This window comes from Citrus sinensis, chromosome 8, assembly GCF_022201045.2.
Source record: "Citrus sinensis cultivar Valencia sweet orange chromosome 8, DVS_A1.0, whole genome shotgun sequence".
In the NCBI taxonomy this organism is placed as follows: Eukaryota; Viridiplantae; Streptophyta; class Magnoliopsida; order Sapindales; family Rutaceae; genus Citrus; species Citrus sinensis.
Window position 1 is genome coordinate 6631085 of NC_068563.1, and position 27208 is coordinate 6658292.

At 33.3% G+C, this 27208-nt stretch overlaps 2 protein-coding genes across 3 annotated transcripts; both read right to left on the reverse strand.

The window, feature by feature from the left end:
- Nucleotides 1–6206: 6206 nt before the first annotated feature.
- Nucleotides 6207–12100, reverse strand: LOC102630381 (uncharacterized). Of its 2 annotated transcripts, none has more exons than XM_006487305.4 (4): nucleotides 11913–12100; nucleotides 9138–9343; nucleotides 8198–8290; nucleotides 6207–6994 (listed from the first exon to the last, which is right to left on the reverse strand). In XM_006487305.4, exons 2-4 carry the CDS (start codon nucleotides 9260–9262, stop codon nucleotides 6427–6429), a joined length of 786 nt encoding a protein of 261 aa, XP_006487368.1. In that variant the 5' UTR covers nucleotides 9263–9343; nucleotides 11913–12100; the 3' UTR covers nucleotides 6207–6426. The 2 variants fall into 2 exon arrangements, with proteins under 2 accessions (XP_006487368.1, XP_006487369.1); XM_006487306.4 differs by having other exon boundaries at nucleotides 9138–9431.
- Nucleotides 12101–14570: 2470 nt separating this feature from the next.
- Nucleotides 14571–17371, reverse strand: LOC102630889 (probable beta-D-xylosidase 5). The gene is made up of 5 exons (XM_006487307.4): nucleotides 16671–17371; nucleotides 16382–16551; nucleotides 16201–16298; nucleotides 15339–16103; nucleotides 14571–15246 (listed from the first exon to the last, which is right to left on the reverse strand). The coding sequence occupies exons 1-5, from the start codon at nucleotides 17358–17360 to the stop codon at nucleotides 14621–14623; spliced, it is 2349 nt and encodes a 782-aa protein (XP_006487370.2). The 5' UTR covers nucleotides 17361–17371; the 3' UTR covers nucleotides 14571–14620.
- Between the last annotated feature and the right edge of the window lie 9837 nt (nucleotides 17372–27208).

Genomic DNA, 27208 nt, shown 5'->3' on the forward strand with positions numbered 1-27208 from the left:
TGATTCCGCATTCCGCGCACAACAAGAGGTATCAAAGCCGACAGTTCGTACTTGGGGGGATACGGTACTGTTCAAGTATACGGTACTATTCCCATATACGGTATTGTTCACGAATACGATAGAGATGGCCATTTGTACTTGGGAAACAGTCTATTGTAAGTAGTGTGTATTTTTGCATGTCTAAGAAAGTTCTGTCAATAAAGACGATAAGAGTCTAAAGATTCTGGTTTTTAATTGGGACTGAGTTTCCGTCCAGTCTCCTGAGAACTTTCTTGGTGCATTTATTCACGCGAAATTAACATCATAGAGACTGTTTTTTGAAGTGGAAATAGTTCATTGAGAAAATGGTAGAAGGTGAAACTTCCAGAATTGAGGAGAGATCTACCGAGACTATTTCAGGAGACACTTCAGGTGGGAAGCGAGATTTGTCAAATCGCTATTTAGCACCTGTTATAGGAGGCCAGAAGATCGATGTTGAAAATTTTGATGGGAAAATCAACTTCGGCATGTAGAGGTGCGAAGTTATAGATGCCCTTATTCAAATCAATTTGGATGTTGTTCTGAAAAATAAAAGACACTTGTATGATGAAGAAATTTGGGATCGTATGAATAAAAAAGCATGTGGTCAGATCAGATCTTATTTGACTAAGGAGGTGAAATACTTGGTGAAGGATGAAGAGTGTGCGATGACTTTGTGACTTACATTGGAGGAGAAGTACTTGCTAAAAAGTCCTGAAAATCGTCTTCATGCAATGAGCCAAGTAAATGGCTTTCGAATGAAGCCTGAGGTGTCAATGCACGATCATGTCTCAAGATTTGAAAAGTTACTTGCTGATTTGAAGAGTCTTGATGAAGATATTAAGGATGAAGTCAAGGCTATGATTCTGTTACACTCACTACCAGAGGAATATAACCATTTTGTGACTACTTTGATATATGGAAATAGTGTGATTGTCTTCAAAGATGTTTGCACAGCATTGACTAACTTGGAGATTTGGAATAATGATAAAAATTCTGAACGAGCATCGTCTGAAGCTTTGTTAAGTAGAAATTGAGCGATGGAGAAAAAGAAATAGTGTGGTGGAAAGAATTCTCGATTCAAATTAAGAAGCAGAAATATTGCTCGAGATGAGTGTGTCTTTTGTCATAAAAAATGTCATTGGAGAAAAGATTGTCCAAAGACTCAAAAGAGAGATGAGAAGAAACCAGCAGCAACAAACATGGCACAAAAAGATGAACACTCTGATTATTCACTAAGTATTACTCCTGCAGTATACGTGGCTAGTTCGAGCAAGTGGATACTTGATACTGGAGCAACATGTCATTTGTGTCATATTAAGGAATGATTTATAGATTTTCGTAATCTGGAATCCAGTGCAGTTGTGATGAGGAATGATCAACCTTGTCGCATAATGGGGATAGGAACAATTCGGCTCAAAATGTTTGATGGAATGGTCAAAGAACTCAAAGAGGTTAGATTTGTTCAAGCTTTAAAGAAAAATCTAATTTCTGTGGGTGCTTTGAAAGCTAAAGGCTGCAAGGTTACCATTGAAGATGACACAATAAAGTTTACACATAGGGCTATGATGATTCTGTAAGGGATTCGGCGTCACAATCTGTACTATTTAAAGGGAGGTATAACTGATGAAGCAAATGTTGTTAAGGCGCACAGTGACACCACCAAGCTATGGCATGTACGACTAGAACATGCTGGAAGAAGTCTTTGCAAACTTTGATGAGGCATAGACTCTTAAAAGGTATCAAAACTTGTAAATTAAATTTCTGTGAGCATTGTGTAGTAGGCAAAAAAACAAGGGTCAAGTTTGGTACAGCTAATCATGATACTCGTGAAATCCTTGAATATGTTCATAATGATGTATGGGGACCAACAAAGACTGCATCAATTGGTGGAAGTCATTATTTTGTTACATTTGTTGATGATTTCTCTAGACGTGTGTGGGTGTACACCATGCAAGCAAAGGATGAGGTTTAAAGATTTTCGTGAAATGGAAGAAATTGGTGGAGATTCAAACTGACAGAAAGATCAAAGTATTACGATCTGATAATGAGGGTGAATATACTTCTGATCCATTCTTGCAAGTATGCCAGAACGTGGGTATTAAAAGACATTTCACGATGAGACATACTCCGCAACAGAATGGTGTGGCTGAGCGTATGAATTGTACTTTACTGGAGAAGGTACGGTGTATATTATCTAATGCTGGTTTAGATAAAAAGTTTTGGGCTGAAGCTGTGAGCTACGCAAGTCACTTGATAAACCGGTTGCCTTCTGCTGCAATTGGAGGTAAAACTCTTATGAAAATATGGTCTGGAAAGCATACACAAGACTATGATTCCCTTCGTATATTTGAGTGTTTAACTTATTATCATGTCAAAGATGGTAAATTGGATCCTCGTGCTATAAAAGCTATCTTTGTGAGATTTAAATGTGGAGTAAAGGGCTTCAAGCTTTAAGATCTCAAAGATAAAAAAGTTTGTGTGTAGTAGAGATGTCATATTTGATGAAGCTTCAATGATGAAAGTTTCAAGTTCTCAGCAGGTGGAAAACAAGACCAAAGGGTATTGCAGCGGGTGGAGTTTGATGCAACTCCATATGTACCAGTTAGTTTTACATCAGAGAATGGTTTAACTATAGAAGTGACACCTAGAGTTGAAGAAGAGATTATTTCTTCTAATGTCCCACAAAATAAAGAAACAATTGATGATGTAGATAATAATGATTTTATAGCAACAAGGAGGCCAATAAGAGAGATAAAGAAACCCGGATGGCTTACTAAAGATATAGTGGTAGCCTATGCACTTCCAGTTATTGATGATGACATCCCCAACACTTTCAGTGAAGCATTACGCAGTAATGAAAGTGATCAATGGAAGTTAGCCATGGAAGAAGAGATGAAATCTCTCCATCAAAATCAAACTTGGGAACTTGTAGAGTTACCAAAGGGAAAAAAAGTTATTGGCAATAAATGAGTGTACACCAAGAAGCAAAGATCCCCAAATCAATCAACTCCTCAATACTAGGTAAGGCTCGTTACAAAAGGTTTTGCTGAAAAGGAAGGTATTGACTACAATGAAGTTTTCTCTCCAGTTGTAAAACATACTTCCATTTGTATCCTACTTGCCTTAGTTGCAGAATATGAGTTAGAGTTAACTCAATTGGATGTTAAGACGGCGTTCTTACATGGAGATTTGGAGGAGGAAATCTATATGATTCAGCCTTATGGTTTCAGAGTTGCTGGAAAGGAGAATCATGTGTGTAGGTTGATTAAATCTTTGTACAGACTGAAGCAATCACCAAAGTAGTGGTACAAAAGATTTGATCAATTTATACACTGGCAGAAATTCACCAGAAGTGAACACGATCATTGTGTTTACTTCAGAAGACTACTAGATGGAGCTTTCATCTATTTGTTACTCTATGTCGATGATATGCTTATAGTTTCGAAGAATAGAGATGAGATCGAAAGATTAAAGAAGCAGTTGGCTTCTGAGTTCAAGATAAAAGACTTGGGTGATGCACAGAGAATACTTGGGATGGAGATTCGTAGAGATAAAAAAAATGAAAGCGTATGGTTGACTCAAAAGTCTTATTTGAAGAAAGTACTAGAAAGATTCGGTATGGATGACAAAACTAAACCGATATGTACACCTCTAGCTCCTCATTTCAAATTAAGCTCTTCTTCATATCCTATATCTCAAGAGGAGTGCGATTACATGGCTCGTGTTCCATATGCTAGTGTTGTGGATAGTCTTATGTATGCTATGGTATGCATAAGGCCCGATATATCTCCAACAGTAAGCATGGTTAGTAGATACATGCACAATTCGGGTAAAAATCAATGGCTTACGGTAAAATTGATTCTCCGATATCTGCATGGGACAGTTGATGTTGGGTTATTGTTCAAGAAGGATTGTGGTCAACAATGTGTTGAGTATTGTGATTCTGATTTCGCTGGAGACCTTGACAAGCGAATATCAACAACAGGTTACGTATTCACATCGGGTGGAGGACCGGTTAGCTGGAGGTCGATTCTACAATCAACAATTGCTCTGTCCACTACGGAAGCAGAGTACATGGCAGCAACTGAAGTTGTAAAGAAAGATATCTGGTTAAAAGGATTGTTAGGTGATTTGAGAGTAATCCAAGAGAACATTGCAGTCTTTTGTGATAACCAAAGTGCGATATTTCTCGCGAAGAATCAAACATATCACGCTCGGACGAAGCACATAGATGTGAAATATCATTATGTGAGGGAGATTATCGAGGGTGGTGATGTGTTGTTGAAAAAGATCAATACCAAGGATAACCCATCAGATATGTTGACAAAGGTGATTTCTAGAGTTAAGTTTCAACATTGTTTGAAACTAATTCAAATCCTTCGATTGTGTTAAGTTATGTCCTTAGGGAATTTTGAACTACAGTTGGTTTGATCCCAAATTTTGAGTACGTAGGCAGTCATAGAGATGCAACCGCTTTGATGATGATAATTCGTTGGCAAGTCGGCTCAGATTTGGACAAATCTTCGCCGAGGTGAAGAATTGTTAAAAAGTTGACAAAACTTGGTGACAAATTGGCCAAAGTTGGCACCGACCTTGGAAATTTGACACATGCATGTGGCTAAGCATGCAAAGCTTGAAAAGTTGGCACAAACCCTTAGAAATTTGGATGAAGCATGTAGTTGGAATTGTGGAAATTAGAGCCAAAGGAGTTGGTGAAGCATGTGACAATTTGACAAATTCACAATAACTTGGACAATTTGGCAAATTGTTGGTGAACGCCGAAATTGTAATAGTGCAAAATACTTCTTATAAATAGAGGGAGTTTTTTCATTTGTTAAGCATCCTAAAATTGTTAAGTTTATAAGTTTCTAAGTTTTTGAGAGAAGTGAGATAAGTGTGTCTGGAGAATTTATCTTTCCTGCAGAATGTGAGAGTACTGAATATATTTGGGTTTCTGGGAAGTGAGATTCGTTACTCAAATATTTGTACTCTATTAATTATTAAATAAACAATTATTCTTTCTTGCCTCCTTGGATATAGATTTAATTACCGAACCACGTAATTCTTGTGTCCTTTATTTTTCTATAATTATTTAGTGTGCTTCATTCCGCATTCCGCGCACAACAAGATGTTCTTATATATATATATAATAGAGTGTAAATATATGATGTAAATCTTATTAAATATATAATTATTAAGTAGGTTATTAGGTAATAACCAGTTTATTTTCTGTCGAGTTAAAGTATAAGTATTATAACACAATTATTAAATGAGTCGTATTTGTGTCAACCCAATTTTGACACAATATGAAACTAACATAATACAAACACGATTCACTGACCGTTTTATTAGCTCTATATCAATTTAGTGTTTTCCAGTTTATAACACATTTTGTAATCATGAAATGTACTTTACATATAGAAACACACATAATGTGCTTGGATGAAATTTTGGAGAAAAATGTGACTACCAATAATAACTATTTTGTGAAATAAATAAAGAGAAAACGAATAAGTTTTGGTTTTCCAAATGATTTCTATTAAATTTGTTTTGAGAATGGAGATAACTTTTTTTTAATTTCAAAAATTTGTCTAACAGGCCCTCAAAATAACTTTTTTTTTTTAATTTCAAAAATTTGTCTAACAGGCCCTCAAAACAATGTAAAAGAAAAATGGATACCAAATGTTTGACGAAAAATTGGAAGTACAAAAAACATTTTAAGACAGACAATGACTACGATATCATACTCAACAACCCAAACACCCTTGTATAATTAAATTTTATTTATTTTCTAACCGCTCCCAAACTATAGCATATAATACCAATCGAATATTGTAATCAGATTTCATGCTCAGCTTAGGCTAGTCAGATTTTATTGATTTTCTTCAAAATAAATGATATAAGAAAAAATACTTTCTTTGATCTTTTTCATAAAATGCCAACACCATACAAATTTTCACCGTTCCGACGCATCTGAAAATGATAGTCGATGAAAAGCGGACTCTAAAAACGCTGTTTCTGTTTTTTCAAATTTTCTTCTCAAAACGTGAAAATAATTTAGGGGGAAAAAAACATTTTCACTTATTTCTAAGTCATTTCACTTCATGACGAAATCCAAACAGAGGAAACCAAACTCACTCGGAGTCTTGTTAATAGTAATCTATTATTTCGATAATAACAACAAATGGCACAAATCAATAAGTTTTTTAATGGATTAAAAAATCTCCCACATCGAAAACAAAAAAAAAAAATGCAATCCTACCACATCAAATTCTCAAACCAACTATCCAGCTCTATCCAGTTCCAATCTCAAACCTTCAACAAATCTAAGCTAAAACAGTATCCAAAAATAACATGGAAAAATAACTAGTATGACAAATTGATAGCTGACACAAATGCCATCTATCAGTACCTTCGAGAATAGCGGTCCAAGAACCTCCCTGAAGGGCACTCATATGCTAGGTGTCCTCGTCCACCACAGTTGTGACAGACCATCAACGGTCCCATACAATCCCTGCTCATATGTCCCAGCTGCTGGCAGTTTCTACATACTATGTCTCGGTAACCACCACCACGAGCACCACTGCCCCCACTGCCACGAGCACCACTGCCACCACTGTAGCGATCTCCAAGACCGCCAGATTTTGGACAGTGTCTAGCAACATGTCCAGAAACATTGCACAAGTTACAGATGGGATCATTGGGACAATCCCGTGCCAGGTGACCTGTCTTCCTACAGTTGTTGCAAGCCTTGTCATTTGTACAATCAGCTGCAAAATGACCCTGCTTATAGCAGTTGTTGCACAATCTCAAGTCCCCAGGTGGCAGTGGGGGAGCAGTGCAGTCTCTTGCACGATGTCCAGCTTTGCCACAGGTGTGGCAGATGCCCTCATTTGGACAGTTGCCAGCCATGTGCCCTGGTTCCCGGCAATTCCAACATAATGCCTTTGTAGTGCATTCTGAAGCAATGTGGCTGCACAAATGTTTTCAAGCACAATTACAAGTAAAACATCAATATTGCCCATTAATTCAAGTGATGAGAAAATCAGAAGAATATCACTACATTATTCAAGGGAGATCAATTCCTTTCTCATCACTGAAAAAAATTTAAAATACAAAGTTAGGTCACGAAACTTCCCCAAAGGCCTGTTTAACTGCAGAATATTTCAGGAATCAAAGCAATGCAATTATCTTCTCCTCCTAAAAATCTCATCTGGCAATGTCCATAATTTGGGCCTCAAGATTAGAGAAAAGGGGACAGTGAACACTATGTATTTCGAAGCAAAGGAACAAAAGCTGCATTGAAGCATATGTAAATTTTACACCAACGTAATACCACTAGTTTGCAATTGCAGAGTGTCTTAGTGACTTGGTTGAACAAGCAGCAACCATAAATATTAATAAGGATCAATTAAGGATGCAATGTTCCACTGGCTAAGGCCAAAGTAAAACACATGGGTTAAGGTACAATCATTCCAGAGATCAAGATTAACTAGTCACCACAATTTACAAACACAGAAAAAGTTAGTGAAGCTTGTACCTACACCAAACTAGTCCAAAAGATATCAATTCCAGACATAGCAGGGAAGCAAATGCTTGAACATATAGATTCCACATTAAGCCTCCCCCACACAGGCAATTTCAAGGAATTTATGCTTTCTACACAAAAATTTGTGTGAATCATTAGGGTGGCATTACTTTCGTTTTAATAATGGCATTATTCATGAGTAAGTTTAGAAATGGCAAATGCTTGAACATATAGATTCCACATTAAGCCTCCCCCACACAGGCAATTTCAAGGAATTTATGCTTTCTACACAAAAATTTGTGTGAATCATTAGGGTGGCATTACTTTCGTTTTAATAATGGCATTATTCATGAGTTAGTTTAGAAATGAAATTGATGGTTTAAACTCTAAAGGTTGGAAAACATGTTTTGCCTTTTGGAAAAGCATGTCAAACATGCTTCCCAAAGGCTTTTTGTTTTCAAGAATGGAAATGATGTCTAAGAGGATACCAGACAGCTACACAGCTGCACACCTTCACAGACCAACTGCAAACTACATGTGAATTACGAGATGTATAATAATAATAATAAAAAACTCGTATGTTCAGTTCAAGTGATCAGATATCAACTTATATACTTTTATTTGTCTCAAATGAAAGAGATTACATACCCTGGAAGACCACAATTGTGACAAATTGCCACATTAGGGCACTCTCTAGCAAAATGACCTGGCCGTTTGCAATTCTTGCAAAGATTACTTTGGCTGACAAAAAATGCAAAGAAGATTAATTCCTGAGCAGAAAAAGAAATGCATGGTACAAAGTAAATCTAGAATTATTTTAGTCTAAAACAGTGAGGACCCCATTTTTAAATTGATTTTGAACAATGGTAAATTGAAAATAGAAAAAATAAAAGAGCCCTTTTTTCTTCGTTTGGTGTTAGAAAAACATGAAACCTTAAGAACTTTTCATCCTAATGAATAATGAAGAATCTTACTCTTTGGTTTTTTGGGGCTTTCCAAATAAAAGAGAAGGGTATCCTCAAAAGAGTTAAGTAGCCAATATAATAAATGACCGACAGAAGCATTAATAAGAAGAATCCAGGACATAATACAAAAACAGCTATAACACACAGTGAAAATAAATATTACTTTCAAGAAAATATTAACTCTTGAATGCAATTCAGTGACAAGGAATTCAAGACATAACTTGCCACAGAACAACTCAAAACACAAAACCAAATTTCCAGTATAGTTTTATCATAAAACACCACACAGAAGGCAGGGAAAGAAGTATCTCCACAACCATGATGGCGTTAGGTAAATAACTGAATAACACAATTGAGTAAACTGATGCTATTGTATGAAACTCCGAGACAGTTTAAAAGTAGTTAACCAAGTAATTAGCATGAGAACAATCATAAGCAGAAATGCTAAAAACAATTCTGAAGATCCTCGAAGACATAATCATGTAGAATCATCAACCATAACTAGAATAACGGTCAGCTACAAAAACAACCTCCACCAAAGACATAACAGTCTCCTTCACCCCCCACCCCCTCAAGCCAATAAAGAGAAAGAAAAAACAAGTTTATGATCAAAATTAGAAAACCTGTAACCCCGACGAGACCCTCTCCTGTATGGTGCATCACGGTAGGAGAAGCGATCAGAGCGGATCTTACGATCCAGCGGGCTCCTGCTCCTGCTCCTGCTTCGGCTCCTGCTGACAGAACTCATGTTCAACTAACACCTATTAACACCTACCACCACCGATCTGCAAAAACTTCACCACCAAACACCAGAATAGCTGCTGCCTCCCTGTCCAAATCACAACCATACACCCATCATCATCCATGAGTACAAACCAAGCCCCTACCACACCCTTCAAAACAGAAAACACCAAATCCTAAAAGTAAAAGAACACAGCATTTCAGCAAGCACCAATCATATCCAACTACATATCACTGCATTCAACATCATCTCCATAAAACAACCTTCATAGTAAATTCATGGATCTCCTCTAAAAAAAACTTTCCCCAACACAGCAAAGACAAAAAACATAAGGTGGGCAGAAACTCAAAGTTCTTGACCAGCCATCTACACTGGATACAGGTCAGACCATTAAAGTGGGCCGTGGAGGTTTTAAAGAGAAAAATGAAAATAAGAAAGACAGGAAGAAGCTAGCACCACTGTACTTGTGTGTTTTTTCTATCTCTCACAACTTTTCTGCCTCTTAACTTCAAGGCAGTCCCCCCCCCCCCCCCCCCCCCCCCCCCCCCCCCCCCCTCCAAAACACAAATATGGAAAAGGTCAGAGGATCATAAATTGAAAAGGTGGGTGTCATGAGAAAAAGAGACCCGGAAGCTAGCTATTACCATAGGAAATCAGCAACCACAAGACGTGCTTATAATTTCTCACAGGGAGCATTTAGAGAATTCCAAGTATGTAAGGAACAAAGATAACAAGAGTTAGCTCAGGGAAGTCTGACCCCTCAAAAAGATTGGGGAAAAACTTGTCCTGTCATCTGGAGCAAATTATGCTCCAAATGTACACCATAATTAGAGATCACGTGTTGGCATATGGTAGCATGTTATTTTAAATCTGCACTGCATCCACATTTCTTCTGTGCTCAGGGAATAGAAATACCTCTTTTAACCAAAGTATCATTCCCACAAATTCTTGTTATTAATTATTTCATTTCTATTTTCCCTAGACATTGTCATAATAATAGACGTCATGACGATACTAACAAAATAACACATGATTCGAGTTAAACTGAGTACCTATGTCAATCATGTTTTCTAGTTACCACACACCTCACCCTATCCCACCCCAAACTAATTCAATTCCCCTCCAAAGGTTGGCAAGAAGGAACTTTAAACCATTGACCTCTTGCTTCCACCGCGAGAGGCAAACCAACTAGGTTGTCCCATTAAAGACTATGTCAATCCAACAGAAATAATACAACTAAATGGAGGATAATAAATAGAGAGGTAAAAGGACAGATTTTGGTCAGCGACAAGTCTCCTAATTCTCAAAAGTGTGATTTTGGATGCAAAAACTAAGCACGTCGCCAGTTTGGCACAAAAATCAGTTAGTGCAGGACTATTTCAACCATTTGGGATAAGTTTGGGATGCCTATCTCCCACAATTTTGCTATATCACCATCCGTAAAAGTGATGATGATGATATTGGCAAACAGAAAAGAACCCATCTTTCCTTGAAGTTAGTGGCAGGAAATTGTTTTAGATTGTACTAACAAAAGTAGGCACATAGGGTTCCATTTTAGAAATGATTTACCTTAGATTTCGAATGATCCACATTAGGGAGGAGCATTTGTACAAAAGTCACACCCTAGTCAATAAAATGTACTAGCTTACTGGGGTGTGAGCAGAGCATTAGTGTAGTTTTGCTATTCAGATTTTAATATTTGATGCAGCACACAACATGTTGCACAATACAATAGCATTGAGATCATCTAGGTACTCCAGCGTTCATTTCTTTCTTCTTCTGTTTTTTTAAAGATTCTTCTGATGAGGATTTTAATCTAGGTCAGAAACAGCTTGATTTCAGGTTAAAACACACTGGTTGAAATATTTTTCTAGTACCATAAAGCACTCAACGGGAGTAAAACAGCTATCAGAAATAAAAGAGTTAGATGTTAGTTTTGGCACTACAAAGCAATTTATCCAGAGCAATATAAAAATATATTAAGCCCTTCCAATAAGATACATGCATATCTCTGCTTGTTTGCTGAAACTCAGACCCAAAAAAAAAATTATCAGTTATCCTTCACAGACAGATATCGCAAGAATTCATCTTTGTTGAATCTACCGATGTCTAGGTCCCCTTCACATACACAAATTTCTTTCATAGGACAGACTGAACTCATTTGGATCACACAGACATAACCGCAAGTTGTCAGCTCTTTTCCGCAACATAGACAACGTAATGGTAATCTCAATCGACCCGGGAAAAACTTATTTTGGCAACTTTTGTGCAACAATTTTGTGCATATTGAAATTGACTCATCGTCAACCAAATACACCTATGTATTATTTTCCTTCAACAAACAGCTCAAATTTCCTTCATAATGAATCATTATTCATAAAATTTCTGGATTTCCAAGTTCAAATCCCACAGACACCACCACAAACAGCATAAATTCCACCAATCATCAATTTTATAGAAAATTTAGAAACAAATTAAAAACAAAAAACCTCGTGAACTATGATTTCACGCACATATATATACACATACGCAACCACGTGTATTTTAGGTCAAAATTATAGAACACTAATCTCTGAGCAGTAGACCTAAACCCTAACCCTAACCCTAACACAGAGCAACAGAATTGAATAACAATTAATCAATTAAATGAACAAACCTGATGAGTCTTGCTCGGCGAGTCAGCGAAAATTGTTGTCGACGAGAACTGTTTTAGCTAAAGAAATTACTTTTATGTACGGACGGAATTGCGACTGTTACGATTTTCAACTCCTGGAGAAGGAAAAGATGACGAGCAGCCGCTAACAGATTTGTGTCCGACAAGTGCCTAATTTGGTCATGTGATGTCCGGTTTGGTTATAACCGGAAACGACGACGTTATAACTAGCAGGCCCACTTTTTGATTTTTGTGGGCCCAAAATGGCCCATTGAGCCTTATATTGCTTCCTTTCTATTTTGAAATAGTATTAGTTAACAGAAATAAACAATTGTATGAAATATAAATTGATGTACGTGTACCATAATATGATTGGTTGATTGAATAGAATTCGATTTATTCTATATTCATACCTCGACGAGGCCTTTTCCCCTCTTCAGAAAATGTGGAATAGAGTTACATTTCTCCCCTTCTATTGTTTGGGAGAGTAAATTTCTAAGCTATATATATATACTTGATTGGTCAATAGGCTCTGGTATAAATGTATACACATATAGATCTAGAAAAAGTAGAAAATATTAAACTTTTTCTTGTAAGGCTTACTTGAGAAGCTCTTTTTAGCTCTATTCAAAGTTATTTGTCTAAAAAAATTTCGTAGATAAATCATTAAAGTCTTGAATCCTTGTGTATATAGAAAGCTCCAATATTATAGAAATTACAAATTATAAGAATTTGTCCATTAATAAAGAAACAAAAGTTTTAAATAATAATGTGTTAATTGAAAAAATTTGTGCAGCCGGAAGGTTTTACATCATTTTCATATTAATAGATAGACTAAATAGTGTAATAGGTGAAGCTTCGTCATTCTCTTTCAATCATCCGATGGGTCATACTTTGCACTTCCAAAGTTTATTCAATGACAGAAAAGTTGAATAGTTTGTCTCAATTATTTTCTTGTGGCACACAATATACAAGATGAGTTAAGTGTCTTCTGAATAATATTAAAGCTCTTCTGAATAGCTTTAAAGATAAGTAAATAAAAGAAAAAGCGAAGGAAATCCCCTACCAATAAAGGGCAGAGAAGCTTTATTACAGAAATTAATTACCATCTCCTTTAGTAATATTCTAGAGATGGGGTTATTTTTATTCCGCAGAGAACAATCTCATATTGCGGAATCAATATAGAAAACCAGGCTATTCCGACCAAGCAATTAATGAAAGCATATAAAATAGAAGAGTCATTAAGAATTATCTTCAGACTTCAGGGCCCTACAAAATATGAACACGTATAATCACCAGGATGAGGTGTAATGGTGTATGTATATATAGGAAGTGGCTATGGTGGATTTGAACGTATGGTTATAAGGTAATGGTCTACGGTGGAACAACTCCGCCATAGCCGCCCCTGGATCGACAGGTCATATGCAAAACCACGTATTTTCTGCCTCAGCTTTAAAAAAGGTCATCTCCCCAGAAGAAGTTTGAGGGCTGGCATTCTTAATTTGCTGCTTCATACACTTGCAGGATGAGTCGTCAGAGAATAAAGATTTAGAGACACATCATCCGAAGGTCCAAATACCGCACTACAAAGTCGATGAATGAAAAATCTTACTTGTCGATGAGAAAGCAAATGATCTCATCAAGTGAGGTCTCCAGCACCGCTATCAGCTGTGGACACTCAAGTTTATCCAGTGCATCTGTCAAACAAGTCCACACAGACAGTCTTCGAAAAGCTCACCGATCCCAACCACAAATGAAAAATATATGTTCAGCGCAGGACGTAGTATGTATACTAAACTATACACCACTGCAGTAAAGATAATACCGTATGTTCCACCAGACATTTCAATGGTGATAGTGCAATGAGATTACCAATCTCCTCTTGGATGCCGACGTCTCCCCATGTAATACCATTAATTGTAGTTGCTGATTGGATTAAAAAATTGAATTAAAAAAAAGGCTGAAAAAATGTTTTATAAAGCTTAGTATCTCTATAATACTATCATTAACTCCCAATAAAGTTTAGTATCTCTATAAGATTATCATTTTGACTCCCAATAAATTCAGCAAAACGGGCTTTCTACATCATTAGGTTCATTTTCCTTGCCTCCCATTTCTTTAAGAAGCTTCAAAAGAATATCAGAACTCAATTCTGCCATTTTCTTTAAAAAGAAAAGAAATCCAGCCCGTTATTTTATTGTTTAATAGTTAAAAAATTAAAAAAATTAATAAAGAGAATTGAGTATTTCAGATCAGTAAATCGCAAGGAGTGGTTTTTGCAAAAAGAAAATGGGTTGTTTATGGGCAGTGAATTATTTACATACATTTTTTTTTTAGCAAAATGTGGTTCTTGATTCTTGATCATCTCCAGTTTGTTCTCTTGAATTACAATGATATCAATTTTAAGAAACCAGTAAGCTTCACGAAAACTGCGATGCTGGACATCAAATAGGCTGTTAAAAACCGTTACTACAGATCCTATACTTGGTGCTGTCTCTTGGATTGCTGGTGATGGGTGCATAGACCCATTGTTGAAAAGTAAGATATTTTTGTCTAGTTCTATAATTATTTTTACAATGTTTATTGTATAAAAATATAAGTTTTTACTTTTATTAAATAGGTCTCTAAGTTTTTACTATTACATAATAGTAACACCTCAAATTAAATATGGGTGACTAATATTAGTTTTGTTGGTAATAGTGGTGCTGAAACTACATGATTGCTAAGTCTGTTTCACTTGCACTTCTAGCAAGCCTAACATTGAGATGGTGCCTCACTTGGCGCTCACTTGGAGATCCAACAATAAGGGTGTGCAGCCCTATGACCAGCTTCCTTTGTCCATCGGTATCCACAAGATTAAGCCCTTGGCACACGTCAAACCCTACTGTCACATTCTTGGTTTTGCCCTTCTGCACATCCACTCTCTCAAACCCAACCAACTCCACATTTGGGGCCCCGGCTGTTGATGCACTTGGTGGCTTCCAAAATATTAGCACAACATGAGAACCGCTCATTGGCCCGTTGTTCTTGACACCAATGACAACGTGAAAATGCAAGTCTTTGCAGTTTACTGTGGTGACATCAATGGCTTGAGCATGAGAAGAGTGTATGCTGTTTCGATTTTTTTTTATGAGTACTGTGGAAGGAGCCGAGACTATAAACTTGGAGAACGATGAGTAGCTTAGTCCGTGGCCAAATGGGTAGACGGTTTTGCCCGAGTAAAACCTGTAGGTTCTTCCGGGGAGATTAGCTGTGGCATTGGCTCTCATGTTCATGTCTGTCATTGGCAACTGATCTACATACTGTTGCGGATACCATGTAAACGGAGACCTTCCAGCTGATAGTTATGACAAGTTATTTAAGCAATTAACCTCAAGCAGTGGTACAAAAGCTTAAACTGATCAAACTGATCATGCGTTAATTAATTACCTGGATTATAGTCTCCAAAGATGATTTGAGCTATCGCATCTCCACCAGCTTGTCCTGGATATCCCACCCACAATATCCCTCCAATTTTCCTATTGCTTTTTGCAAAAGAGATATCAACAGGACCAGCAGCCATAACAACAAGAATCACTGTCCCTTTTGTAGCATTAGCTACTTCCATCACCAGCTTTTCTTGATATCCTGGTAAAGTCAAGTTCTCTCTATCGAGCCCTTCTGCTTCTATAGACTGATCAAGGCCCACAACCACGACAACAACATCAGCCGCGGCTGCAGCCTTAGCTGCCGGTTCAATAAGGGAGTCGTCTTGGCATTTCACATTGCTACAACCTGGTGCATATGTCACAGCGGACACATACTCTTGCAGGCCCTGTAAAGGACTAGTATAGCCACAAGGTATGCCAGCATAGTTGCTTATCATCACATTGGTGGCATTAGCATTTGGTCCTATAACAGCTAAGTTCTGGGTGGCATTTGAAGACAAAGGAAGAGCTCCGTTGTTACCTAGCAAAACTATTCCTTGCCTAGCTGCATCAAGAGCCAAGGACTTATGATCATCTGTACAAACATCGGACGGTCCTAAATTCCCCAGTGGCTGTGATTTGGGATCCCCATCGAAGAAGCCTAGCCTCATGAGGACAATGTAGTTGTATATTAATGCCTGATCCACCACAGATTCTTTAACCTTGCTCATGTTAACTGCATTCTCTGTATACTTCCCCAGATAATCCCCACAGTTCATGTTTAAACCTGTGTGACAAAATCATATAAAGAGACCGAGTATAAATGAAATCATGACTATCAATCAAACTCAATATATGCATTTATATGGATGCAAGTACAAAACCTGCGTTCAAAGCAAGGGCCACTGCATCTTCAGGCGTGGCGGTGTAACGTATGGCAGTGTCATAAACCTGAATAGAGTCGCAATCTGACACTATATATCTGCCAAATGCAACAACACAAGCACAATTAGGCACAACTAGTATGCATAGTAGCTTGACCTTGGATCATACGTAAGTACGTACCCATCAAGACCCCATTGGTCTCTAACAACTCCTTTGAGCAAATTTGGATCAGCACATGTTGGAATTCCGTTTACTCTATTGTACGAGCACATTACACTACTTACGTGTCCCTCCTGTACACAACTCTTAAATGGTGGCTGATACGTGTCTTCCAGGTCTTGCTTTGTCACCTGGAACAACCCAACACTTAATTACGACGACATAATTAAGATATCATACATGTATACAACATGAGGCCTCACACTAATTATGTTTACGAAGATACGATCAATATAACAAATAACAATACCTTTGCATCAAAGTGAAATCTATCAACACCTTTCCAATTGTCAACGTCATAAGCAGTATAATGCTTGCAACAACTGGAGACCTTAAGCCTGTCACTAGATGAATTTTTGCTATCACCTATTTCTTGCAAACCTCTAACATAATTCACAGCATATTTTGATACCACTAATGGATCCTCTCCGGGGGTTTCTTGGCCACGGCCCCATCTCGGGTCACGGAACACATTAACATTAGGACTCCAGTACGTCAACCCGGCTTGACCAACGTTGTACATGGCACGAGCCTCGGTTGACACCACTTGCCCCATCTTGAGCCACAAACTTGCATTAAAACTAGCAGCTGATAAAATTACAGCTGGGAAGCTTGTCGCACCGGGCACCGTGGCATTAAAACGCACAGCGGGTCCAACGTTTGAGACGCCGTGTAGCGCCTCGCCCCACCATTCGTAGGATGGCACGCCGAGCCTGGGAATGCCTGTGGCTGTGTTTACTAATTGTTGCACCTTTTCTTTCAGAGTTAAGAGTGAAACTAGGTTCTTGGCTCGGTCCTCATAAGTTAATGAGGAGTTGCAAAATGGGAACTGGCTTGTTTCTGACTTGCTCTTGTCACATGCAAATTGTTGAGGGGTACATTGGGTTGTTAATAAGAGGAGTATTGCAAGGCAAAGCGATAAGTGATATTGGGGTTTCATGACTTTGCCTATTTTCGTGTTGTTGAAAAGTAATAAGCATGGGGCTTGCTTTTATAGTAGAATGTTGAGCCAAAAATCTCTATTAGCACTTTGTCTACAATGCAAAAAGAAGTTGTTGCTTGTAAGTTGAGTGACACATGTATCATTTGGCTTGTTTCCTAGTTTAGGAAGAAATGATGCTTTGATGCTTAGGAGAAGCAAAAGCTTCTTTTAGTTCAAATGGTCCACGATGTATTAAATGATTTATTCCACACACACAATAAACCCAAAATGTGCTATGGGGGTAATTATATAAAATGATGCCAAATTCGTCTCCAACAAGTTTCTGAGTCAAGTTATTTTAATTAATCTAGTATCAAAGTTAAGCCTCTCATAGAATTTTAGCGAATTATATATTTTCAATTAGCTTTCTTAAACACACTATCGGAGTTTGAATTATAAGAGAAGTAATTAACGAACTAAGAAATCAACTTCAGCTTTTCCCTTACAATTATAAAAAATAAAATTAAACCAAGACCTTGTGTTTTGAATAAATTCATATTTAGCTCAACTAATTAATTTTAAACCTATTAGATTTAAGTTTTTACCAAAGCATGTAGGTGCTTCTTCTCTCGGCCTTATGTACATATATATTTTATAAAGCAAATTTTATTTTTGAAAATTTTATGTGATGGATATGAAGGATACGTACTAGTTTAGACTTCATCAACTATAGTTTTACGTACTAAATATATATATATATATATATATCAAATTGCGTGCGATACTTGAAATTGTGAACCTATCGAAATCTTGTACGATCAAGATTGTAGTGAATGTGATGGTGATTAACTATGGTTTCCACTTACTAATTTTATACTCAATTAATTAAGCGATGATGCCGTATCCAGAGCCAACAATGAAAAGAAATATTATTCTTTGTCGACGCAGCAAGCTAAGTTTTGATTGTTGTGCACTACTGATGGAAGTGTCTTCCAAGAATCTGCAATCATCAAAGCGCAGTGGGATTGGGTCATCAAGTTACTTGAAACGATGGCAAAGTCATATCCACTCCCAGCAAAGAGAACTGTGTGTCAAAAAAGTTTCCTAAAGTTTTCCATTAATTGCTCCCTTACTTACAGGTCAAAGTTTATGCTTTACTCATCAACATATACATGCTGCCACACTATCAACCAATATACAGTTACAAAGAATTAATACTTTTTTAAATAAAAAATGAAAAGCATGATCAACCCATGTACAGTTGCAAAAGCGAAAGGAAAAAGAGATTTATTACTTCGTCAAAATAATGAATTGAAAACAGCTTCTGCAATTACACTCTTTATCCTCGCCCTTTCTACTTAGATTTATGATTTGATATTCAAGTTTTTTTATTTTGTAGCCGCAATATATATATATATATATATTCTAATCCAGAATCTTGGACTTTATTACTTTAACAAATCGTGCATCTTGAACCAAATCAATACTCTATACACACACATTTCCTTTTTCTTTTTCTTGTAAACAATTCGGACCATTGGAAAGACTTTTACAAGACGTCTCAATGAAGCAATATAATGAAAACATTATGCATGTTTTAAATTTTTTTATATTATTTTTATATATTGTCATAATTATTCAATTTCAAAGTCAAATACACGTGACAATATATAAAGTACGTGCAAGTAATAATTCAATTGATCTATCCAACTCCGAGCTAAGTCGTTCTTTGATGACAACATATATTAGTTTGAGAACTTGTTTTACACGATCAAGAGGGAGATAGAATAAGAAATAAATTCAATAATATCTCAAAACTTTTAAGGTCGTGTTTGGATGTTAGGATTAAATATGGGATTGGACTAATTTTGGAATTAAATTCTTATCCCATGTTTGGCAAGCTTAGTTGGATTGGACTAAGGGGACTAAATTTAAATTTAATCTTAAAATCATCGGATTAATAATCCTAATTTACACATGGGTTTAGTTGGGATAAGATTAAAGAAAAAAAAAGTCATCCATTTATGAGATTTTTATTTGTATCTTTTTTTTTATTTACACCTAATATTGATTGATTAATTAACTAATTAATTAATTAACTAATTTTTTATTAATTATGATTTACTTAAATTTTATTTTTATTTATTATATATGATCTAATTAAATTGGTACTTTTACTTCTACCAACTCTTGAGATTAAATTTTCATTACTTGTATATTTAATAATTAATCAATAAAATTAAACGTTTAATTATTTATTGCATTATTTGATTGTCTTAAATTTAATAATTACTAATATAATATTAAAAATAATCATGAAAATTAATAATACCATTAGTTAATTGATTTTATATAATATTTTTAAATATTTGATAAAATTTAATTAAATATTTAAATTTTTATTTATTTTTATTTGTTTGTTATATTGTGGCTACCCAATAACTTATTTGCAATATATTTAATTTTCCTAGTAATTACTTTTAAAATTTATTTTAATTATGATTATAAAATTCCATGGATAATTGTTATTTATATTAAAATACCAACTTAAATGCTATTCGATATTATTTAAATATAATTTAAAATAGTCTAATTTGGTATTGTACCAAATATAAGACTATATAATATAATTGTTGGTTAATTTTATACTAATGCTATTGGTGTCAATGTGCAAGTGTACACAACAAGTAATAAAGTGATGAGTATTCAAGATCGTCTCCACAGGGATTGATGTTATCAGATTTGCTACAGCAATCTTAACAGTGCATATTTTGTGTCTAAATTAAGATAAACAATTGATGAAACTAATTTACTGATTAAAATAAAAACACAATAAATAAAATGCAACAAAGTAAATTATCATGTCAATCTCAAGGATAAAAGCAATGGGAATATAAAGTAGTTGAGTGAATAAACTCTCTTAATGGTCTTGACTATTTTCTAATGGTTGGCTCGGTTGCTGCAGTATTTGCTATAGAACTGGGCATAATCCTTATGTATCCTCAGTCGTCTCATGTTGGATATCTTATATCTATATGCAACATAACAATGATCAGTTGCTATGCCAACATAAGATATAGCATTACACGCTTAGGTTCTATTTACCCTACAATGTGAATCACTATGTCTAGTTCATCACTAATCTTAAATCAAGCATGACCCTTTTGGGACTCAAGTAAAACTCAATCCGGGAAACTCAATTTAAGATCAAGTATTGTTCTGATATGTTCCACTAAGATAGGTCATTTTGCGGCTCTCTCCTAACTTGTATCATTAAATGGGTGATCAACCGAAATAATGAATAAAAATAAATATTATCAAAACAAACTGCTACAACAAACATGCAGCAACACATAAATTCTATCAATAAACCATCAAGATTGTTTATCACTCAACCACAAATAAATTTAGTTCATGGTTTGTAAAAGAAAAATAAAGAACAAAGTTTCAGCCATGAAACACATCCCCATAAATAAATAGAAAACGAGAAAGCAAGAGAAGAATAAGAATGTTTGAGCTCCCAATTGATCTCTGCAATTTTTCCTCTTGTTTAGCCTTCAATCTCTCTCTTGAATCTTGTTTTTCTTTTGTTTCTTTGTGTTTTTCTCCTTGGGTGACGGCTCCCTTTAATCCTTATGATGTGTGCTTCTTTTATAGTTGAAAATTAGGGTAAACGGAAGCCTAGGGCCGCATAAGTCAGATTAGGAAATTACATATCGCAATTATGCAAGTATCCCGCACGGAATTTTCTCTGTCGTTGTTCTAGGATTGCTACAGTAACGGCTACAGCAATGGTTGCTACAACAACGACTACAGTAACTGCACTGTTCCAAATTTATTTCAATTCTTTTATAGCCATGTTTTTTCCTTATTTTTGCAAGCCTATTGCATAGCATTCCTTCCATGAGTTATAAGCTTCTGGAAACCTACAATTATGCACACAATTTGAGCACAAATTACTTTAAATCGAGCAAAACTTATTAAGATTGACTAAAATGATTATTTATGCAAAATGTAACAAAAATGCAATAGAAATACATAATTTACTCTCTAAGTAGTATTGATCTAAATATAAAAGTGCCATGATAACTCTCATTTCATAGAGTTATCAGTAATCTAACTTAATCCAATTCAATATAATGCAATCCAATCCTAATAATTTAAGAGTTCGACTATTGGCACCCCTTCATTAATCTCACAAAACCCCTGTTATATTACAATCACTTTTAATGACAAATATAAATAGAATTAAGCAATTTATATTTTCTCTCTCTTTAATTTTATTTTCCTTACACAATATAATTTTTTTATTATCATTAAAATAATCTAAATTTAAGAAGTAATCCTCTAACCCAAAATAAAATTCTTGTAATTAAATATAACAACTTAATTAAGATACAACACAATGAAAAAACTAAACTAAATAAAATTTTATCCCATTGTAAATAATTTTTTAAGGATTCTCAAACTAATTGCTAAATCCAAAATTTATAGGTAGGATAGAATTGTATGTAGGATAGAAATGTATTAGACCCATAAAATATTCATTATTTTCTAAGTATAATGCTCTTCTTGCTTTTTTTCATTTAGATTTTTTTCTTTAGAAATTAAATAATAAAAAATGTTTGAAGAGAGGAATACAAATATTAAGTATGAAAGAGTGAGAAAATTATTAGAAACTGAAAATTCATAAATGAAAAGAGTGTTCATTTAGAAAAAAAAACATATTTTTGGTATTAAATAGGATATAATTAAAACAGGGGTTTTAATAGGAATCATAGGATCTTAGAGGGTGCTAATAGCCGAACTCATAATTTAATTCAATTTAATTATGCGTGCCAAATGTAATCTAACTTAAAAAACAATACAAAAATTAGAGTAATAATATAGTCATAAATTCTTGTACAAATTTATTTTATATAAATTGATGTGACATGAAAATATTTGTTGAATCACTTGGTCCACATGATTTGTTTTTATTATTTTATATTTTTATTCAACCAATGAATTAATGTCATGTTAATTTATACAAAATAAATTTATACAAAAATTTATAACTGTATCGTTACTCTAAAAATTATTAGGAGGACTTAATTGTTTACCATGCGGAGAATACAACAAGGGCAAAGCCATACGTCATACCTACTCCCAACGAAAAATTGTGCCAAAAAGTTTCATTAAGTTTTCAATTACAGCTCAATGTTTATACTTTACAGCCTTTGCTCGTCAACATATGCATGCTGCCAAAGCATCAACCAATATAACAATAAGAACGAATAAATATTTTTTAAAAAAATAAAAAATGAAAAGGATGGTCAACCTATGTACAGTTACAAAAGCAAAAAGGCCATAAAGAGATGTTTATTACTTTGTCAATAATAAAAGGGTTTTTCTATGATGCTGTAATTTTTTTACAGCATCAATAATATTTTTAATTGTGTACTATTGGATTTAATCAATGGTACACAATATTCGTAGTAAAAATAAAAAAAATAAAAAAATAATGGTAAACGGTTAACAAACGTGTAAGGGGTGGAGAATTCTATAAAATAACTATGAACATCCTTAGAGTTTGAAACAAGTTCACTTAAATAACATATTTTATTTAAAATTATTTTTCAATCCTCCTTTAAATTTGAAATGTGATAATCTTTTTTAAATAAATCTTCCAAAATCTATTACCATTAAGTATAAAATATAATGGTATGTTATTTAACACAAATCAAATAAATAAGTTGCAATTGTAAAATTTATATATGATATAATAGTAATAAATAACACAACTAAGTACATATACTTAAGTAAATGTCATAGTTACATCAATAAACTCATTGTTAAAATTGCTTGTAACATAAAAATTACTTGATCTCACATGTTTTAATAAAATTTAATATCGTATATTAAAATACTCATTATTTTATATAATATTAAGGGTCATTGTATAATTGATCATGAAGTATGTATTATTTTTATCACCCATTTAACATACTTATTCTCTAAACTTTATATTTATCTAACCATTAATATCCTTGCATGATAGGAATTTTAAGTTTTATAAGCCTATATGTTTTCATTTTATTTTCAAATATCACTTTGTTAATTTCACAAAAGTTAAATCTAATATATATTCCTAATGAGCTTTAGTTTATGAACCGTGAAAGATTATTTTATTGATATCCTTTGATTGTAATTATAAAATTTTATGTTATTAAGAATCATTATCTTTGTTATGATAATTAATAGTGACAATAAATAAAATATTGCCTCCCATAATATTTACGTGGAAAAAAAAGTGTAAGAAAATCATTTATATTTTTAGATTTTTATTGACATAGTAGGAAATTATCTCAGCCTTATAAAATTTAACTTTCACAAGCTTGTTTTCATTTTATTTTCAAATGTCACTTTGTTAATTTCATAAAAGTTAAATCTAACACATATTCCTAATTAACTTTAGTTTATGAATCATGAAAGATAATTTTATTATTATTCTTTGATAGTAATTATAAAAATTTTATGCTACAAAGAGTCATTACTTTTATTATGATAATGAATAATGACAATAAATAAAATATTACATCAAAAAATATTTAATGGACAAAATGAGGAAAAAAAATCATTGTATGTTTTTATATTTCCATTATAAAGATATGGTTTGGGATACTTTAACTTAAAATTTGGTACAATATTTGAGCCACTAATATCTCATAGTCTAATGGTTGATATTGAAGGTCAAAGCAACATTTCATAATGTTATATCCTTCACCATTGAATTGCATGAAATAAATAGTTTATTTTTTTGATAAAAATTTAAATCAAAATATTTCTCACTCTATAGTTATATAGACATATATATTTTTCAATAATAATTAGTGAATAAAATATTTCTCATTTGTTGTGACTCATATAGTATTATTAATAAAACACATATAAAATAGTTTATTGCAATACTTTCTATTATCATTAATGTTTAGGTGTTAATGGTTTGTAATTAAATTCATACAATACAAATTATTACAAGACTTTGTGTTAAATAACCTACTTGATATTATATTTTATACTTAATGGTAACTGATTTTGGAAGATTTATTTAAAAGAGATTATCATATTATAAATTTAAAGGAGGACTGAAAAGTAATTTTAAATAAATATACTATTTAAGTGAAATTGTTTCAAACTCTAAGGGTGGTTACAATTATTTTACAAAAATTATCCACACACTTAAACAATTACCATTGTTTTTTTAGTACAAATATTGTATACCATTGATTAGATCTAATGGTTCACAATTAATACATTATTGATGCTGTAAAAAACTTTACAGCATCATAGAGGAATCCATAATAAAATCATAAAACAAAATTTATATTAAAGTTTATAATCAAATGTAGTCATGCAAATTTAAAAAATTTAATAGAATGATTTAATTAATTAAATGAAAAAAAAATTATTAATTTATATTTTTAAAAATGTTGTGAACTCATTAGAATTATTTTTTAGAAGTGGGATTGTTGGGGGGACTTAGCATAAGATTTCTAGGTATCCAACCCAAAAGACTAGCCTTTTAGGTGGAGTGACCTACCACCTTATAAACCCAAGCATCTCCCCTTTACTAGCCAATGTGGGACACAACTCAACAATCCCCCCCTCGGACGAAACCACCGCCGGACTCCGGTCCTTTTGTCCGACACACCTGAGTTGTTCCACCACCACATCCCGGCTACTAGGGTCTAGCTCTGATACCACTTGTTGGGGGGACTTAGCATAAGATTTCTAGGTATCCAACCCAAAAGACTAGCCTTTTAGGTGGAGTGACCTACCACCTTATAAACTCAAGCATCTCCCCTTTACTAGCCAATGTGGGACACAACTCAACAAGGATAAATTTACAAAAATAGTGGGTGGAAATATTCCCACCCAAACTTTAAACTTAAGTTTTTTTAATTTTAAAAGATTATCAGTCGTCCACTAAAATGCCCTATTATAAAAAGGGTTCCTCTATGATGTTGTAATTTTTTTACAGCATCAATAATGTTTTAATTGTGTACCATTGGATTTAATCAATGGTACACAATATTTGTAGTAAAGAAAAATAAATAATTTAAAAATTATAGTGAACAGTTTGTTAAGCGTGTAAGGGGTGGAGAATTTTCTAAAATAACTATAATCACCCTTAGAGCTTGAAACAATTTCACTTAAGTAGCATATTTTATTTAAAATTATTTTTCAATCATCCTTTAAATTTGAAATGTGATAATCTTTTTTAAATAAATCTTCCAAAATCTATTACCATTAAGTATAAAATATAATGGTAGGTTATTTAACACAAATCAAATAAATAAATTGCAATTGCAAAATTTATATATGATATAACACTAATAAATAACACAACTAAGTATATATACTTAAGTAAATGTCATAGTTACATCAATAAACTTATTGGTGAGATTGCTTGTAATATAAAAAATACTTGATCACACATGTTTTAATAAAATTTAATATCGGATATTAAAATACTCATTATTTTATATGATATTGAGGGCCATTGTATAATTGATCATGAACTATATATATTTTTAATACTCATTTAACGTACTTAGTCTCTAAACTTTATGTTTATCTTACAATTAATATTCTTACATGGTATGAATTTTAAGTTTTACAAGCCTATAGATTTTCATTTTATTTTCAAGCATCACTTTGTTAATTTCATAAAAGTTAAATCCAATATATATTCCTAATGAGCTTTAGTTTATGAATCATGAAAGATTATTTTATTGATATCCTTCGATTGTAATTATAAAATTTTATGTTATTAAAAGTCATTACTTTTGTTATTATAGTTAATAGTGACAATAAATAAAATATTGCCTCCAATGATATTTACGTGGGAAAAAATGTGAAAGAAAATCTTTTATATTTTTATATTTTTATTGACATGGTAGGAAATTATTTGAACCTTATAAAATTTAACTTTCACAAGTTTGTTTTCATTTTATTTTCAAATGTTACTTTGTTAATTTCATAAAAGTTAAACCTAACACATATTTCTAATCAACTTTAGTTTATGAATCATGAAAGATTATTTTATTGTTATTCTTTGATAGTAATTATAAAAATTTTATATTACGAAGAGTAATAACTTTTATTATGATAATTAATAGTGACAATAAATAAAATATTACATCAAATAATATTTAATGGACAAAATGAGGAAAAAATCATTGTATGTTTTTATATTTCCATTATAGAGACATGGTTTGGGATATTTTAACTTAAAATTTTGACACAATATTTGAGCCACTAATATCTCATAATCTAATGGTTGATATTGAAAGTTAAAGCAACATTTCATAATGTTATATCCTCCACCATTGAATTACATTAAATAAATAATTTAATTTTTTGTTAAAAATTTAAATCAAAATATTTTTCACTCTACAGTTATATAGACACATATATATTTTTCAATAATAATTGGTGAATAACATATTTCTCATTTATTGTGACTCATATAGTATTATTAATAAAACACATATAAAAAAATTTATTGCAATGCCTTCTATTATCATTATTGTTTAGGTATTAATGGTTTGTAATTAAATTCATACAATACAAATTATTATAAGACTTTGTGTTAAATAACCTACTTGATATTATATTTTATACTTAATGGTAATTTATTTTGGAAGATTTATTTAAAAAAAATTATCATATTAAAAATTTAAAGGAGGGTTGAAAAATAATTTTAAATAAAATATGCTATTTAAGTGAAATTATTTCAAACTCTAAGGGTGGTGACTGTTATTTTACAAAAATTCTCCATACCATTATTTTTAATTTTTTTTTACAAATATTGTATGTCA